This window comes from Dicentrarchus labrax, unplaced genomic scaffold (assembly GCF_905237075.1).
Source record: "Dicentrarchus labrax unplaced genomic scaffold, dlabrax2021, whole genome shotgun sequence".
Taxonomy (NCBI): domain Eukaryota; kingdom Metazoa; phylum Chordata; class Actinopteri; family Moronidae; genus Dicentrarchus; species Dicentrarchus labrax.
In genome coordinates this window covers 29214216-29234009 of record NW_026136707.1, presented here as the reverse complement: position 1 = coordinate 29234009, position 19794 = coordinate 29214216, and the positions used below count along the sequence as shown (strand labels likewise).

Here is a 19794-nt window from a genome sequence, read left to right as displayed (position 1 = left end):
ATATTGCATATAGTGTATATGCTTTTCATTTATAGTCTATATTTTCTGCTATTTTTTGTAAAATTCCTATTTTGCGATTCTAATTGTACTTCTGTACTCTTTGCACTACACTGGCCTATGCTGCTGTGTCTAACTTGAATTTCTTCTACAGGGGATCAATAAAGGTACATCTTATCTTTTCTTATCTTATGTTAACAAATATATAAGTAAATCTCGGAAGTTTCTGGTAATTGTTATTGTTCTTGTCACATGACAAGGTTTTACAAACAGAATAATTTTGCTGAGTTTGTTTGTGTCAAAGTCAGAGAGCCGTGTCTCTCTACAGTGAGAGGTTTTTGTACGGCGGCTCAATGAGTTTGTATCACTGTGGTACACGTTCGGTGGAGGAACCAGACTGGATGTTGGAAGTAAGTCAAATCTTACATTTTTTTATCATTTCAGGACATATTTGTCTTTTTATATATATTTCAGGAAGAATTCTTGATTTTTCATATTAATGTATATCTTCTGCAGAAATACTTTACACTCAGAGACAAACTTTGCATCAGGAATATGAATTCAAAACCTCATTGAAGTGAATTTAAAATATCAAGATAGAATATGATTCAGTATTTCCAACTTTAATGGAAAAGCTTCATCTTGAGGGTTTGTAGGTTTAGTTCAGTGTGTCAAAGTCAGAGAGCCGTGTCTCTCTACAGTGAGAGGTTTTTGTACGGCGGCTCAATGAGTTTGTATCACTGTGGTTGACTTTTGGTGGAGGAACCAGACTGGATGTTGGAAGTAAGTTTCTGCATTGATATTAAATATTAGAACATTGTAAAGTAATGTTTTATATTCAGTATTGGTTGCTTGAGGCTGATAAATATATCTTGTTTTAATTTTAATACAGATTTCTGTATCCTCCTTTTGACGGAGGCTAACTCAGAGCAGCTGTTCTAAACATTTCTTTACACATTCCTGACAAACTGAAATTCAAACAGCGCAAAGTGTAGGAAAAAAATTTGCTAACCGTTTTATAAATGTCTTCACACATGCGCGTTTATTTGTCCACATTCCTAATAGCTGTTTTTGAATGAGTTGAGATTAAGCTATTAAAATAAAATTGTACAGAGTGAAGATGAAGCTTGGTATTCGAAAACCTTCGAAATCTCTTCATTGTGTCACAGATTGCTTCAAGTTTAAAATCTGTTGAAACGTTTGGTAATGATGATTGAAATCCACATGAAGAACATTTGATTGTAGTCAGTTCATTTTCTGTGTTTGTTCATGTTTCCACTAAATACTTTAAAGTAATGTATAGTTCAGGTTTTGGATGATTTTGATGATACAGTTTTTGATATTTTATTTCCAGTGTAGTTTGATATATTTCAGCTCATTCTGTATGATGATTCTCTCTGTGCTGATATGCATGAGAGGCTTCTTAAAGGGAAGTGAAACAATGTGTGAGTGAGTGACTGGTGGAGCAGAAAAAACATCTGACAGAAACTCCTTAAAGGAGAAAATCAACTCTCACACAGTAAAGGTGTCCAAGTGTCTGCTGGCTGATTGACAGCTGTGTGGTCCCTGTCCTCTAAGCTGATTGGTGTCTCCTAGGTGATGTCCGTCCCACCCTGACGGTGCTGCCCCCCTCCAGTGAGGAGCTGCAGCAGGGGAAGGCCACGCTCATGTGTCTGGCCAACAAGGGCTTCCCCTCAGACTGGAGTCTGTCCTGGAAGGTGGACGGCAGCAGCAGCAGCATCAGCTGGGAGGACAGCAGGAGCCCCGGGGTGCTGAAGGACGGCCACTACAGCTGGAGCAGCACCCTGAGGCTCTCTGCAGACCACTGGAGGAAGGTGGGCTCTGTGACCTGTGAGGCCACCCAGGGCTCCCCAGACTCCGCTCTCAGAGACACTGAGGAGAGACCAGTGTTCCCAGTTCTGACCTGACTCACTGGGACTCTGATACTGGTTTTACTCTGCTACTGCTCTCAGTCTGCACCCTCTGATTATCTGTCTAAATCTTTCTTTACCTTCTCTCACTCTCTGATTACATGTTTCATTGATTAAATTTGTTATTTTGATTATTTCAACACAATAAAGACCAGTTCATTAAATCAGTTGTTGTCATGTATGTTACTGTAAACTGATGTTGCAGACTTAATAGTTCTATTAAATCCAAAAACACTGAACAAAATTGAGTTTAAGATTGAAAAATATAAGGTAATGTCTTAAGAAAGAATACAACATAGAAAATCATTTTGATATCTCTCCTCATTCTTTAGAAGAAATGAAAGCAATCAGATAGTCAATTATCAGTTCTTGTTGTGACCCAACATCATCAAAATAAATGAATCATTTTCTAGAGATTCCTTCAAGCATTTGTAATGACATGAACTTCTTCTTTACTCTAATCATGAATTTATTTTTTGGTAAGAAAGCTGATCAATAAAGTATCTTCAGGATCATTAGATATAATGTATGTGTCCTATAAACAAATTGTTCCATTGATATGAATCCATGTTATGTTAAAATAGATTCAGGAGTGTACAGAAAGTAAAATTAATCGGAATAACTACAAAATCTGAGAAGAAATCATTTGAATTATAAAACGGGATATTGTCAGCATATTGTGCAAGATTAGTATCAGTATCTGCAGTTTTTTGGCAAAATATAACATACCTTAGGTGTTTTCATATGAACACAAGCTCATTAAAATATGTAGTGTGTTTAAGTTTGTTGAAATCTAAACTCTGAATTAAATATGAATAATATGAAATTCAAATTACATCAAAACTATGTTAAAAGACTTAAAGAACATATTCTATTTCAAAGCAAACAAAAGACAAACTAATGTTAACATCTTGTTACCTGTAAAAACTAATCTACTTTTTGACTAATCTACAATGGATGTATCAAACTTATTTCCTACCCTCTGTCATCAAAGTTACCATTAGAACTTCCTACGCTATACATCATATTTACTGACAGTATTCTGTTATATGGACTTCACTGTCTATTACATTTCTATAGTGTCTGTATTTCTGTGCAGCTGTTGATTCAGATCAGTTCCTCTTCAGCTGAGGGAGGTTTTTGTACGACGTTGTATCACTGTGTGAACGGGAAGCTACTACATTGCTGACAGTAATAATCTCCTGCATCTTCAGTCTGAACTCCGCTGATGGTCAGAGTGAAGTCAGTTCCAGATCCACTTCCACTAAAACGACCTGAAACTCCAGACTGACGGCTTGAAGAATAATAAATCAAGAGTTTAGGAGATTCTCCGGGTTTCTGAAGGTACCAATTAAGGCAGTTACCAACACTTGAACTGGCTTTACATCTGATAGAGACAGTCTGTCCTGGAACAACAGACTGAGCTTTAGGAGACTGAGTCAGGATGATTTCTCCTGATGAATCTGGAAAACATGAAAAAGGAGAAGGGTTATTGAGACAAATCCAGTTTGGAGAAAGATGATCAACATCCAAACAGAAGAGTATCATTTCTTTAACATGGAGAATAGATGGAAGAAGGTAAATGCTGCTTGTTTCAGTGTTTCTCCATCATAGCAGAACATCATTGTGGTGAACCTGGTTGCATCCTGAAGCAAAGTTTTCAGAAGAGAGTCTCACCCTGAACAAGGAGCCCCAGGGTGGCCAGCAGTAGAGTCAGTGACATTATCATTGTGCTGCCGGCGTGTCAGTGGCTCTGAAAGGCCTGGACAGCCACTGATCAACACTGGCCTCTTAACGGCTGGGAGCAGAGAGGAAGGACACATATGCAAACACACAGAGTCAGTGAACTGTAGCTGTCCTCAACATATCATGGTGTTTCCCCCTCAGTGCAGCTGTTGCTTCATTGCACACACAGAACTTCAGTGTTTCATGAAACATAGATTCAACTTAAGAACCATAATGAGTGATGATATAAGAATAAAACCTTACAATAGTGATGTACATCTATATTTGGGAGTTGCATTATTGTGTTTGAGAACTTTATGGTACTTCACAGAACTTTTTTTTCTTCTCCTCAAATACACTGCCGGTGAGTTCACCCTAAATACCTGTAATATAAATTAGTTTCTCTTTGTCCTGTGGTATCTCTCCATGAACATATGATTTACTATTCAGGATCCTGAGATTTCTGCCTCCACCCCAATAAAATGCAGGTGGAAGAAATTTCATCTATAGAGCTTTCAGCAAAGATAAAGCATTTTAAAACTTGAGCAGCAACATGATTTTTTCTAAAGAACTCACTGGAGGTGAATAGATGATCCAAAGAACACAGTAATACAGGAACAATTTAACTCTGTGAACAGTTTTCATAGAGAGTATTTCTTCAGAGCAGTGTGTGAACATTTCATTCACCTCCTTTGTATGAGGTTGAGAAATCTCAGTGACGTTTCAAAACCTGGATAAATAAATCATACTGCTGCCTTTTATATTAAGGAAACTAATGAACAACCTTGATTTTCCCCCAATAATTGTCAGGTTTTTGTGTCTTTATTATGCTGTTACCTGTGGTGGATTAAGTCGGTCATGGGCCCCTAGGCTATGCTTTGTGTGGGCCCCTCCGTGGCTGTCCTGTGAGGTGAAGCAATAGTTTGAGTGATTTTCTATTGTTTCTGTGAGCGAATCAGGCAAGAAAACACACTGACAATCTATCATAAACAATATAAATGATATATTAAATGATCTAATTCTGATAAATAATGAAATATACATCCTATGTCTGCTAAACAATTGACCTTTTCTGTCCCTCTCCCAATTCCCACTGTCCCCCTGCCCCATGAGCTGTTGAACCACATTATGACCTGTTGAGTCTTGTTACTGAAACATATTACCCAACTGTTACCATCTTAATGATCAGTTACAGTGTACAGTACTACTTATTGAGGTCAGTCATGAGCCACACAGAGCCATATCTCACTAACAGTCACAGTCTGGTTCATTGTCTCTTTAATGAGTAAAATGTGATCAAATCCTAATGTTGTCTGAACTGATGTTGAGAAACTGTGATGTTAAACTTCATTGATGTTAATAGATTTAATTGCGCACTAGGTCTTTATAATAAAACTGTTTGTGTAGGACCAATAATAATTATTATTATATATTTTTTTTAATGATTATTCGAGTGTGTGTGTGTGTGTGTGTGTGTGTGTGTGTGTGTGTGTGTGTGTGTGTGTGTGTGCCTCAGTGAAGTGTATCAGTCTCTGCAGTAGCTTCCAGCTGCAGCAGTAAGTTCAGTTTCTGTTCAGTCTGACTGAGGGAGGTTTTTGTACGACGCTTTTTCACTGTGTGAATATCTGGCTGTTAAGAGTTTTGATACTCTGACAGTAGTAAACTGCTGCATCTTCAGTCTGGACTCCACTGATGGTCAGAGTGAAGTCTGTCCCTGATCCACTGCCTGAAAAACGGTCTGCTGTCCCTGTTGTTCGTTGATGAATTCCATAGATGATCAATCTATGAGGTTCTCCTTCCTTTTTTTGGTACCAGAATAGACAAGGGTAATTGGGATTACTCCCACAACCACCATCAACCCCATGACTGGTCCTACATGTGATGGTGGCGGAGCCTCCCAGAGCAGAGCTCACTGCTCCAGACTGAGTCACTGTGACCTGGCTTCTGGACTCTGAGGATACAGAGACAAAAACATAAAGCAGCATCATGGTTTTGTGGGCTTCATTTCAGAGGGACAGATGTTCATAGAGGAGAGGAGTTTGATTCTCTGGACTTTACCTGTGAAGCAGCAGCAGAGGAGAGTCCAGATGAGGACGGAGATCAAAGTCATGTTTTTGATGAGGAGGATTTCTGTGTCTTCTGTTGTCATGAAGGACAGCTGTCAGTCATCCAGTGTTCAACTCTCAGGACTATAAACTCTCCCAGTGCCTTTTGGGTGGTTTGTCCCCAAGAGTGTGACACACTGAAGACATTGACCATGCATGTGCTCACAATGTTTGGATCAACATACACCTGTGGAGCTGCGTTCTCAAAAATGAACTCTATAAAAACGCATGAGAAGAACCGACATAAGCGAATAAAAATGACAGCTGTCAAGCCAGATTAAAAAGATAGTGTAGGAGGGGAAATGTAACGTCTCCCATTAAGCAAACGTATTTCAGTCTTGTGATTTTCTTGGTTTTACTTTACTTGTATTTATTTGTTGGATCACAGGCTACTTTAATTTGATGTAAAGAGTAACATTTCTAATAACTGAGGCCTGTCACTTTTATTTGTCATTAGAAATATTTGCTGATGTGCAAGGCTTGCAATTACCATGCTCTTCTCTGTAAGGTTGATGGTTGTTGGTCCGTGTATGTTTTGGTCATTGGATTTTCCTTTCAGAAACGGGTATTAAAAAACAGAAAACGAGTGGTTATTTGATTTTCGTTTTAAAATACAAAAATTAAAATTGAAATACAAGGCGTTTTTCTTTTTCATGGTCAGAAAGGGATGAGCGAAATTAAAAAAATATTCGATTTTCATTTTCTATTTCATATAACAAAAAATAAAATCACTAGAAAACAGAAACAGAAAAAAGGCCTGTTTTTTCATATTCTGAGACCGGATGTTGTCATTAACAGGACGGTGCTGTGTAGAAGAAACAGTAGGCTAGTAGACTGCGGTCAATCCAGCCGTGAGTCCGATCTCCGTGGTCAAATCAGCCGCACTTAAATTTAGAGTGTACAAGTATTCTCAGCATTATGGTAAATGCGGAGAAACAGCGTATTTACTTCCGGTTTTCAAAATAAAGGTATTTAGAACAGTAAGCTATAATTAAAATATGTTACATTAAAGTGTTTCATGCGCCCCTGATGAATAAAAAAAAACTTTATATCAAGTATCTTTACTGCACCAGTGTGGAGAAATGCCAAAATAAAAGCCTCATATTTATGCCTCCAGAGATTGCATATTTGACCATATTTGAGCTACTGTAAAACATATTGCTCAGTGTTTCCTGGCTATGGGTGAAGCATTTTCATTATACTTCAATAATGCTGCAGTAATCATGACAAAATTTCACACAAATGTTTAATAACATCTTGATAATATAAACACTAAACACTAAACACAAAATCCTACACAATTCTAATTTGTTTACTTTTCACACAAAATGCAATGCCAGTCCACATTCTTCTTATTTTGCAGCTCTGCTGTGTCCATTTGTAGGTAAAAGGGAAAAATAATTAGTTTTAACTTCAAAACACCATTGTACCTACTGTCTCTTCCTTACATATTATTTTTTATATTATTCAGTGTGACAGCTGTTGCAGGTGGTTCCACATACAGTTTACATTTTTACAGTAGCTCAAATATAAGAAAATATGGAATCTGGAAGTATAAATATGGGACTTTTATTCTTCAATTTCGCCACATTGGTACAGTAAAAATGCTTGATATTAAGTATACTTGTAGTCTTAGATGTGTAGAAGTCAAATATATCATCCATAGCCAGGAATTATTGAGCAAAGTGTTTTTACAGTAGCTCAAATATATGAAAATACCACTTGGAGGTACAAATATGGACTTTTATTGTTGAATTTCTCCAAATTGGTACAGTAAAAATGCTTGATATTAAGTATGTTTGTAGTCTCATATGTGTAAAAGTCAAATATACCATCAGTAGTCAGGAAACACTGAGCAATATGTTTTTACAGTACCTCAAATATGGTCAAATGTGCAATCTCTGGAGGCATAAATATGAGACTTTTATTTTGGCATTTCTCCACACTGGTGCAGTAAAGATACTTGATATAAAGTGTTTTTTTATTCATCAGGGGCGCATGAAACACTTTAATGTAACATATTTTAATTATAGCGTACTGTTCTAAATACCTTTATTTTGAAAACCGGAAGTAAATACGCTGTTTCTCCGCATTTACCATAATGCTGAGATTACTTGTACACTCTAAATTTAAGTGCGGCTGATTTGTCCACGGAGATCGGACTCACGGCTGGATTGACTGCAGTCTACTAGCCTACTGTTTCTTCTACACAGCACCGTCCTGTAAATGACAACATCCGGTCTCAGAATATGAAACAACAGGCCTTTTTTTCTGTTTCTGTTTTCTAGTGATTTTATTTTTTGTTATATGAAATAGAAAATGAATATCGAATAATTTTTTTTAATTTCGCTCATCCCTTTTTGACCATGAAAAGAAAAACGCCTTGTATTTCAATTTTCATTTTTGTATTTTAAAACGAAAATCAAATAACCACTCGTTTTCAGTTTTTTAATACCCGTTTCTGAAAGGAAAATCCAATGACCAAAACATACACGGACCGGTTGTTACTAAGACACTGCAATTGTGCACAAACCCCAAGCAAGGACAATTTTGACATTTGTGAAAAACGACTATAGATAAAATGAGCATGTGAAACAATAAAAGATGTTTAATGAGAACAACAACATTTTTTATTGAAGGCAGGCTATGGCACAAGCTACTTTTCAGAGGGAGTTTCATTCATTTGAATTAAAAATAAACAAATATAGAAACATACCTTTTCCTCTTCACTAGGTTATTCCTGAATTCAGTAATATTCTGGGGGCTGGATGGAAATCTCTGGCGGGCCGGATGTGGCCCGTGGGCCGCCAGTTGACGTTCACTGTTGTAGACTTAATAGTAACATTATATCCAAAAACACTGAATAAAAATGAGATCAAGATTCAAAAATATTAGGTAATGTCTTAAGAAAGAATATGATGTAGAACAAAAATTTTAATATCTCTCCTCATTCTTTAGAAAAAATAAAAGTAATCAGATAATCAATTATCAGTTCTTATTGTAACCCAACATCATCAAAGTAAATTAATCGTTTTCTTCTGATTCCTTCAAGCATTTGTTATGAGACAAACTTTCCTCTAATCATGAATTTATTTTTTGGTAACAAAGCTGATCGATAAAGTATCTTCAGGATCATTAGATATATTGCATGTGTCCTATAAAGTTTTCCACTGATATCAATTTGTGTTATGTTAAAATAGATTCAGGAGTGTCCAGAAAGTAAAATGAATCTGAGTAAACTACAAAATCTGAGAAGAAATCATTGAATTACAAAATAGGAAATTATCAGCATATTATGTAAGATTATTATCAGTGTCTGCAGTTTGTTGGCAAAATATAACATAACTTATGTATTTTCATATGAACACAAGCTCAATGAAAATATGTGTTTACGTTTGTTGAAAACTAACCTCTGACTTAAATATGAATAACATGAAATTCAAATAACATCTAAATTACGTTAAAAGACATGAAAGAAAATATTCTGTTTCAAATCAAACAAAAAACAAACGAATGTTAATGTCTTGTTACCTGTAATAACTCATCTACTTTTTGACTAATCTACAATGGATATATCAAACTTATTTACTATCCTATCTCATCAAGGTTACCATTAGGACTTATTACACTATACATCATATTTACTGACAGTATTCTGTTATATGGACTTCACTGTCTGTTACATTTCTAAAGTGTCTGTATTTCTGTGCAGCTGTTGATTCAGATCAGTTCCTCTTCAGCTGAGGGAGGTTTTTTGTACGACGTTGTATCACTGTGTGACCGGCCAGCTGTTACATTGCTGACAGTAATAATCTCCTGCATCTTCAGACTGAACTCCACTTATGGTCAGAGTGAAGTCAGTTCCAGATCCACTTCCACTAAAACGACCTGAAACTCCAGACTGACGGCTTGTAGAATAATAAATCAAGAGTTTGGGCGATTCTCCAGGTTTCTGAAGGTACCAGTTAAGACAAGTACCAGCACTTGAACTGGCTTTACATCTGATAGAGACAGTCTGTCCTGGAACAACAGACTGAGCTTTAGGAGACTGAGTCAGGATGATTTCTCCTGATGAATCTGGAAAACATGAAACAGAGGAGAAGGGTTATTGAGACAAATCCAGTTTGGAGAAAGATGATCAACATCCAAACAGAAGAGTATCATTTCTTTAACATGGAGAATAGATGGAAGAAGGTAAATGCTGCTTGTTTCAGTGTTTCTCCATCATAGCAGAACATCATTGTGGTGAACCTGGTTGCATCCTGAAGCAAAGTTTTCAGAAGAGAGTCTCACCCTGAACAAGGAGCCCCAGGGTGGCCAGCAGTAGAGTCAGTGACATTATCATTGTGCTGCCGGCGTGTCAGTGGCTCCGAAAGGCCTGGACAGCCACTGATCAACACTGGCCTCTTAACGGCTGGGAGCAGAGAGGAAGGACACATATGCAAACACACAGAGTCAGTGAACTGTAGCTGTCCTCAACATATCATGGTGTTTCCCCCTCAGTGGTGAGAGCATTGTCCTACATATTTACATATTTACCTGTAGAGGATATTGAAACATCTTGTAGTTACAGCTGTGAGCAGTAATGTGAGTATTCTGAAGGTCTTTATGTTGCACTTTAAGGATTTCTGGTAGATGTTGACTGAAAAGTTGCAACTGATAGTTTATGCGTAACAATCAAAATCATTTCTCAGTAGCTGTTTTGGAGCTGGTGATTTAACTACATGGTCTTCCTCAGCAGATGGAGTTCACCCAGTTGTGATGGAATAGAAGCCAACATGTACAAGAAGTTCTAAAAATGCTCACAGAAATGGGAATTCGAACAACTACAATTGAATGACAACCGGGAGACTCCATCCGCTGAAGAAGATCATGTGATATGATTTACAGTTGCAGTTAGTGGATGGATGTTCCACAAATATTTTTTAAAATTGTTTTCAAGGTAAAGAATTCACCTTTATACAGTGTTTTTGTGTTGCATGTTAGAGAAAATGTATTTTTGCATGTTTTATGCAGTTGAAGATAATTATATTGAAATATACTGTATGCAGATATAGTTGTATCACAGAGGTATTCTAATGTTAGGATTCCAGTCATAATGAGATTTTCTTTAATCAACAAAAGTCTATTCAATCAATACTGTGTGAAATGGGGATGTAGGCCTACGGGTTTGTTTGGTCAATCTTTGGTCATGAAGATTTCTGATTGGTGTCTTTTTATTATTTAATGACAGGATGAAGTTGAAGAATCTGTAATCTAGTATAAAGCAGAGGTCAAAGGTCAAAATCAAGAATTTCTCATTCATTCTCCCTGGGAACATGGGATTTTGAAAGAAGCTGTGATGGAGAATGTAATTCGATTTACTGTGAGATTATTCTTTTGTCAATTTTAATAAATGTTTATTGTGTGTGTGTGTGTGTGTGTGTGTGTGTGTGTGTGTGTGTGTGTGTGTGTGTGTGTGTCCTCAGTGAAGTGTATCAGTCTCTGCAGTAGCTTCCAGCTGCAGCAGTCAGTTCAGTTTCTGTTCAGTCTGACTGAGGGGAGGTTTTTGTACGACGCTTTTTCACTGTGTGAACACATCTTGACTGTTGATATAGTGATAACTCTGACAGTAGTAAACTGCTGCATCTTCAGTCTGGACTCCACTGATGGTCAGAGTGAAGTCAGAGTTTGATCCACTGCCTGTAAAACGACCTGGAATCCCTGATGCTCGGGTGCTAGTATAGTAAATGAGCAGTTTAGGAGTTTCTCCATCTCTCTGTTGGTACCAGTGTAAATAGTTATTATTGTAAACATTCTGACTGGTCCGACATGTGATGGTGACGGAGCGTCCCAGAGCAGAGCTCACTGCTCCAGACTGAGTCACTGTGACCTGGCCTCTGGACTCTGAGGATACAGAGACAAAAACATAAAGCAGCGTCATGGTTTTGTGGGCTTCATTTCAGAGGGACGGATGTTCATAGAGGAGAGGAGTTTGATTCTCTGGACTTTACCTGTGAAGCAGCAGCAGAGGAGAGTCCAGATGAGGACGGAGATCAAAGTCATGTTTTTGATGAGGAGGATTTCTGTGTCTTCTGTTGTCATGAAGGACAGCTGTCAGTCATCCAGTGTTCAACTCTCAGGACTATAAACTCTCCCAGAGCACTGGAGCATGGTGCTGCTGATGCAAAGTGGCTCTCTATGGAAATGCTCTGACTGACTCCAACAGGGACTTGGATTCCTCTCATGATGCTGTTTATCAATGGATCAATCACTTTATCAGAGTATTGATTAGGAATGTGTCAGTGCTCATTTGTATGAGGCTTTGCTTTGGGTTAATATATTTCATGTCACTGTAATGGATTTTTCTAACAGTTTCTACATATAAAGTTTACCAAAAAGTATTTTGTCTTACGAAAATATTCTTAAAAGTTTAAATATTTCACTCCAAATACAGGACCAACAATTGTTCAGCGGTTTTACTTGATATTTCTAGAAGATTTAAATATTTCACACATTATATGTCACAATAATCTTAAAACATCACTATTAAAACATATATTTAACTGTGAGTAGGTTTGATTTAATGAGTTTGAATACATAACTCAGTAGTTAACAATGTTCAATTTGAATGTAAAAAGCAAGCACACACCATCGAGGAATTTCCTTTTCTTTTTTGGAAAACAATAAAAACCTGCCATTTTTCATGCTCGGTAATATATTTTTTGCTTTAAACCTACAAACTTTGTTTTTAAATGAATTTGCAGATTAAACATTAATACATCAGAGGAACAATGTGCCACTGTAACATTTTATCTTTAGTACTGAAACCTGTCTGTTGCCATGGTTCAGCAGTGATGCCTGTCTGTTGCCTTGGCGACTGAGTTCAGAGAGGGGAAGTGAAACATTTAAGATCATTTTCAACTAAAATCTCTCCCTCCCTCTCTCTCTCTCTCTCTCTCTCTCTCTCTCTCTCTCTCTCCCTCTCTCTCTCTCCCCCCCCCCTCTCTCTCTCTCTCTCTCTCTCTCTCTCTGCAGTGGGTCGAGTCGTCCCCCACCCTGACAGTGCTGCCCCCTCCAGTGAGGAGCTGCAGCAGGGGAAGAATATTATTATTTAAACAGAAGTCTCATTCTATTGTACATCTACAATAATTTAATTAATATTAAAGCACAATGAGGGATATTTTGTATTTGGCTGTGGTAATTTTATTGAACAATTCTGACATAGGGGAGAGTGGGGTAAGTTGAGCCAAAGGGTAAGTTGAGCCACCCCTTGTTTGCCATGAAATGGTAAAAAACATTGATCATGTGACCAATTATTTAGGAGGAAGGCTTCATTTCATGGAGTCTGTGAATGTAAGAACCACATGGGTAAAGTGGTTAGATATTTATTTCTAAAAAAATCATTTTTCACTCCTGAAAGTGAATTGAGTCTATCATAAGTTTCATGAGAATTGTGTTTAGACCAAAGAAGATCATTTTAAATTTGTTTTATACATCAATTGTGGTATCTATGAGCTACAACATGAGCTCATAAACCTTGCATAAAAGTGCACCATTTTAGCTGTGGGGACTAATAAAGTCAAAATGGTAGCTCTGGGGTAAGTTGAGCCATTTGGCCAGGGGTAAGTTGAGCCGGTGGCTACAGCCAAAATACACTCAATAAGTGTATCCAAAAACATATTCTGTGTATATTCCAAAAACACAGCTGTTAATGTTTTCTTCCGAAGCGCACTTTAAGGCATTCTCATGTTAAAATGTTTTTTCACAAAACAGCTGTTTAGCAGTAATATGCAATAATAATAAAAAAAAAGTTATTGTACCTGTTACAAATAAATAAAATACACATGAATGGGAAGAAGTGAGTGTTATTTAGGGAGGGAGAAGATGAGGGAGGGGTGGGGTGGAGGTGGGGAGGAGGGTGCGGGGGAGGGAGTAGGGATACGGCTCAACTTACCCCGCTCCTATGCTCAACTTACCCCATACACGGGGTAAGTTGAGCCACGAGACCACTTTTTTTGGACATGCTATATTATCAAAACAGTTATGTTTACACTCATTCTGTTTGTTTGAAGGGATTCACAACATCCTAAAATATATGTATATATATTAGTCAGCAACAAAACTATGATTGCCTTGATGTAGTGATCCTAAATATGAAAAACGGCTCATCTTACCCCACTCTCCCCGAATGGTATAATAATGCAGGATGGATTAATGTGGGAAAATACACAGGATGTGTGTAAAATGACCTTTGGATAAATATAAAACAGTCTGAACAACAGTAGTATAAAGGGATATGACACAGAGGGAATCATTTGCTTTAATTTTAATTTTAAAAACATTCATATTTAGTGATTTGCAAATCCTCAAGCCCAACAGCAAAATAAAAAAAATGATTAAATTCTTTGAATTTGTTAAAATGAAAAAGACACTGAGTATACTTAATGAAGTGATCAGGATCAGAAAAGTAATTGAGTATGAATTTAGTGTTTCAGCTCAACACTGGACATGTTTATTAGATTTATCAGAAGAAGAATCTCACAAAACCCTGAGAAAATAATTTAAAGTTAAAAAACAACAGCTGTATTATCAATGATATTAACCTGCCTGTTGAAAGAGTTGACATCAAACTCTGACTGAGTTTGAATCCCACTCACAAATGAGATCAAGTTTTATTGTCACATACATAAACATACACAATACAACAAACAGTGAAATTCTTCAGCGTATAGCTCCAGAATGAGGAGATACAAGTTAAGTAAAGTAGATCAATAAAATAAAGATGAATCCAACAATAAAATATGAATGAATGTTTCTGCATTCTGCACAAAGTAAAATAAAAATATATAATGCATTATAAGCAACTGCTATGTGACCTCTGACCAGCAGGGGTCATAATACAAGGCCCTCAACCCTTACAGACATGAGCACATCATTGTCTTTACTCAGATGCACAGTTTTTAAACTGTTTATTGTTATTTGTTTAAAAGTTACAAATTAGTTTAGTTATTTATGTTTATGTTCATTTGCAATTTTTTTCAATATTTATTGTTTTTATATTGTGCATTATTTATTAATTAAAGCCTGAACTGATAATAAAGTAGGCATTCATTTTCATTCAGAGATATTAAAATTACTGGGACCTTGAGGCCATTGCCAGAGGAGTGATGGTGGTTTGGTCTTAGGATGGGCCTACTGCAGTGGTTTCCAACCTGGGGGTTGAGACCCCACTAGGTGTCGCCAAAGTTTCATGCGAGTCCATAATTTTAAAGTGTGTAAGAAAACTTTGAAAGTATGCACAGTAAGCCTATATGTCAGCATTTTGTTTATTTCTGTGAAGAAAACTTCAAGATTGTTTCTGTATAATTGTTATTTTTGAAGTTTAGATTATTATTTAAGATCTAAACTTATTATTAATTAGGACTTTCACAAAAGTTATATTCACAGAGGTTTAACTCTCTGATTAACGGCTTCATCCTGCATTAGAAAGGTACACAGTTCAAACAACCAAAGAACTCACAGAACAATGGCCAAGCATCAAGTAGTGCCTACAATGGGCACATGAGCATCAGAACTGGACCACACAGCAATGGAAGAAGGTGACCTGGTCTGATGAATCTCATTTTCTTTTATATCTTGTGGATGGCCAGGTGAGTGGGATAGATGGTGAGAAGCTGTGAGGATGAAATCTATTGATTTTAATAGGTTTAATTGTCCATTATCTCTTTATAAATCAAACTGTTTCAGTTCAATGATTTTGTGTTTATTTGAGTAGTGTAGTAAACATGTCATGTTTGTATATCAGCACAGCTCGAGTTGACTACCTGAACTAGCTCGCAGACTTCGCTCTGTATATGGTTGTTTTACTTATGCATTTTGTCTTGTTATGATTTTAGTAGATCATTAATTTATACAATATAAGTTTACATATTAAATTAATACATTGTGAAATGTAATGGGTGTACAGGTTTTGTTTCGTCTATCTTTGATGATGAAGGTTTCTGATCTGTGTCTTTTTATTTCCTTTTATTGGGATTAATTTCTGCTGTGTGTCTTCTTATATTCTTTGATAATTCGATGTAGTTGAAATAGTTGTGATCCAGGATTAAGTAAAGGTCAAAGGTCATGACCAAGACAGCTTTCATTAACTTTCTCATTGGCTTCTCTTGATAATTTTACAAACCAGATAAGAACATGTGTTTATAATAAGAAACTGTGAGGGAGAACGTTATTTGATTTGCTGCAAGATAATTTTTTGTCACTGAACTTGTTTTAGTACATGTTCACTGGTAGTGTGCGTGTGTGTGTGTGTGTGTGTGTGTGTGTGTGTGTGTGTGTGTGTGTGTGTGTGTGTGTGTGTGTGTGTCCTCAGTGAAGTGTATCAGTCTCTGCAGTAGCTTCCAGCTGCAGCAGTCAGTTCAGTTTCTGTTCAGTCTGACTGAGGGAGGTTTTTGTACGACGCTTTTTCACTGTGTGAACAACCACTGACTGTTGATAGCATGAAAACTCTGACAGTAGTAAACTGCTGCATCTTCAGTCTGGACTCCACTGATGGTCAGAGTGAAGTCAGAGTTTGATCCACTGCCTGTAAAACGACCTGGAATCCCTGATGCTCGAGTGCTAGCAGCATAAATGAGCAGTTTAGGAGTTTCTCCATCTCTCTGTTGGTACCAGGCCAAAGCATGGTAGCTGCTCCAAGTATAGACATTCTGACTGGTCCTACATGTGATGGTGACGGAGCGTCCCAGAGCAGAGCTCACTGCTCCAGACTGAGTCACTGTGACCTGGCCTCTGGACTCTGAGGATACAGAGACAAAAACATAAAGCAGCGTCATGGTTTTGTGGGCTTCATTTCAGAGGGACGGTGTTCATAGAGGAGAGGAGTTTGATTCTCTGGACTTTACCTGTGAAGCAGCAGCAGAGGAGAGTCCAGATGAGGACGGAGATCAAAGTCATGTTTTTGATGAGGAGGATTTCTGTGTCTTCTGTTGTCATGAAGGACAGCTGTCAGTCATCCAGTGTTCAACTCTCAGGACTATAAACTCTCCCAGAGCACTGGAGCATGGTGCTGCTGATGCAAAGTGGCTCTCTATGGAAATGCTCTGACTGACTCCAACAGGGACTTGGATTCCTCTCATGATGCTGTTTATCAATGGATCAATCACTTTATCAGAGTATTGATTAGGAATGTGTCAGTGCTCATTTGTATGAGGCTTTGCTTTCAGTTTGATGGACACATTTTCTTCCAGAATATTTAGTGAATTCCCCTAATTCACTACCACACAGATCAACATCACTGTGGGACACATTTAAACAAATATATTATCTTTTATTTATTTTATATTCATCATAATATACAATAAACATGTGTTTATGATCATTATTTACATTTGTCATCATTTATTGGAGACTTTTACTTTGAAATATCTTGTTTCATCGTTTCAATGTAACATGAATTAATACAGCTTTTATCATACAAAAAAGATTAAATATATATTCATAGTTTATTTTTTAGACACTTTAACCAGTTATTAGATGAACTGGGTAAACTGGGAATGCGCTTGCTGAGTTTGTTTGTGTCAAAGTCAGAGAGCCGTGTCTCTCTACAGTGAGAGGTTTTTGTACGGCGGCTCAATGAGTTTGTATCACTGTGGTGGACTTTTGGTGGAGGAACCAGACTGGATGTTGGAAGTAAGTCAAATCTTTAATTTTTTTATTATTTCAGGACATATTTGTCTTTTGATATATATTTCAGGAAGAATTCTTGATTTTTCATATTAATGTATATCTTCTGCAGAAATATTTTACACTCAGAGACAAACTTTGCATCAGGAATATAAATTCAAAACCTCACTGAAGTCAATTTAAAATATCAATACAGAATATGAATCAGTAATTCCAACTTTAATGGTAAAGCTTCATCTTGAGGGTTTGTAGGTTTAGTTCAGTGTGTCAAAGTCAGAGAGCCGTGTCTCTCTACAGTGAGAGGTTTTTGTACAGCGGCTCAATGAGTTTGTATCACTGTGGTGGACTTTTGGTGGAGGAACCAGACTGGAAGTTGGAAGTAAGTTTCTGCACAAATACTAAATACAATATTGTAAAGTAATGTTTTATATACAGTCTTTGGATGTTTGAAGCAGACAGATATAGTTTGTTTTAATTTAAACACTTGAAGTATTCATGTTTGTACCTGTCCTCCTTCATCATGGAGGCTAACTCTTTGTTCTTTACACATTCCTGTCAAACTGCAATTCAAACAGCTTGAAGTGTAGAAAAGATAAAACTGCAAACCTTTTTGTACAAATGTTTCATTTTTAAGATTCACTTTTACTTTTTGATGTCAGAAATAACTGTTTTTAAATTAATTAAGATAAAATTATTATAGTCAAATTGAACGTAGTGAAGATAAAGATGAGTAAATGTTCAAAATCTCTTCATAGTGTTATATATTGTTCTAAAGTTACAGTTTGGTAATGATGATTGAAATCCATATGAAGAACATTTGATTGTAGTCAGTTCATTTTCTGTGTTTGTTCATGTTTCCACTAAATACTTTAAAGTAATGTATAGTTCAGGTTTTGGATGATTTTGATGATACAGTTTTTGATATTTTATTTCCAGTGTAGTTTGATATATTTCAGCTCATTCTGTATGATGATTCTCTCTGTGCTGATATGCATGAGAGGCTTCTTAAAGGGAAGTGAAACAATGTGTGAGTGAGTGACTGGTGGAGCAGAAAAACCATCTGACAGAAACTCCTTAAAGGAGAAAATCAACTCTCACACGGTAAAGGTGTCCAAGTGTCTGCTGCTTGATTGACAGCTGTGTGGTCCCTGTCCTCTAAGCTGATTGGTGTCTCCTAGGTGATGTCCGTCCCACCCTGACGGTGCTGCCCCCCTCCAGTGAGGAGCTGCAGCAGGGGAAGGCCACGCTCATGTGTCTGGCCAACAAGGGCTTCCCCTCAGACTGGAGTCTGTCCTGGAAGGTGGACGGCAGCAGCAGCAGCAGCAGCAGCAGCTGGGAGCAGAGCAGGAGCCCCGGGGTGCTGAAGGACGGCCACTACAGCTGGAGCAGCACCCTGAGGCTCTCTGCAGACCACTGGAGGAAAGTGGGCTCTGTGACCTGTGAGGCCACCCAGGGCTCCCAGACTCCGCTCTCAGAGACACTGAGGAGAGACCAGTGTTCCTAGTCATAACCTGACTCACTGGGACTCTGCTACTGGTTTTACTCTGCTACTGCTCTCTGCCTTTTTCTTTTTCTCATTACATATTTGAACAATAATGTGTTTTCAGCTCAATAATATTCCTATGAGACAGTACAACTTCACCAAAGGACTCAACATGAAAAGTCAGCAGAATTAACACATTGTCATCTTTCACTGCTTGCTGTAATACTGATGTTCCATTAAAGAATAAAAATATATTCATCAGATCAAATTTGTCAGTGTATCATTAAATACTGTATATTCATATTTGTATATATTGCTGTGTAAAACAGTGGATCCTTTTATTCCAAACACACTGAGTTGTCTCAGGGTCAGATAGCTGGATTTTAACATATCAGGTGATGATGTTAGAAATATTGCTCAGTGTCCTACTCTGTACTGAACTGTGCTGTATCACATCATTTTTTCATGATTTAATCAACAAGAAGAGACTCGCAATGTTTTAGATTCATAAACGGTGTTGATAATGATACATCATTTATGAAACAAATTCATTTTATTCTGTTGAGATCTCAAATTATTTCAACAAAAATTACTTTTTTTCAAAGCGAATATAAAAAATATAAATATAAATATTGTCATTCCTAAACATTTGTAAGTTTTTTTATAGATTCACTGAGTATATGTTTTTATGTTACTCAAACTATAATGTTTAAGAGCTAAAATTATGCAGCTGTCATTCTGATTTTCAGCAATCTTCTTTTTTTCATCAGGAATGGCACAAAAATTACTCCTAAAAATTATATTGAAGAAAAATATGAAAAATATTTTCTTGTTGAAAGTTGAACAATGTATGTTAATCCATCATGTAGTGTTTTAATGTCTGTGC

At 37.1% G+C, this 19794-nt stretch overlaps 2 gene segments (V, D, J or C); one reads left to right on the top strand and one right to left on the bottom strand.

The window, feature by feature from the left end:
* Window positions 1-337: 337 nt before the first annotated feature.
* On the top strand, window positions 338-19176 carry LOC127367667 (Ig kappa-b4 chain C region-like; the record flags this gene model as incomplete). The annotated part of the segment is given in 3 exon segments: window positions 338-407; window positions 1594-1846; window positions 18863-19176. Coding segments are annotated over 3 exon segments (390 nt in total), but the record flags the coding sequence as incomplete, so codon positions are not given.
* LOC127367657 (Ig kappa chain V region 3374-like) lies at window positions 11304-16928 on the bottom strand. The segment is given in 3 exon segments: window positions 11304-11452; window positions 16338-16538; window positions 16645-16928. Coding segments are annotated over 3 exon segments (423 nt in total).
* Window positions 19177-19794: the final 618 nt, after the last annotated feature.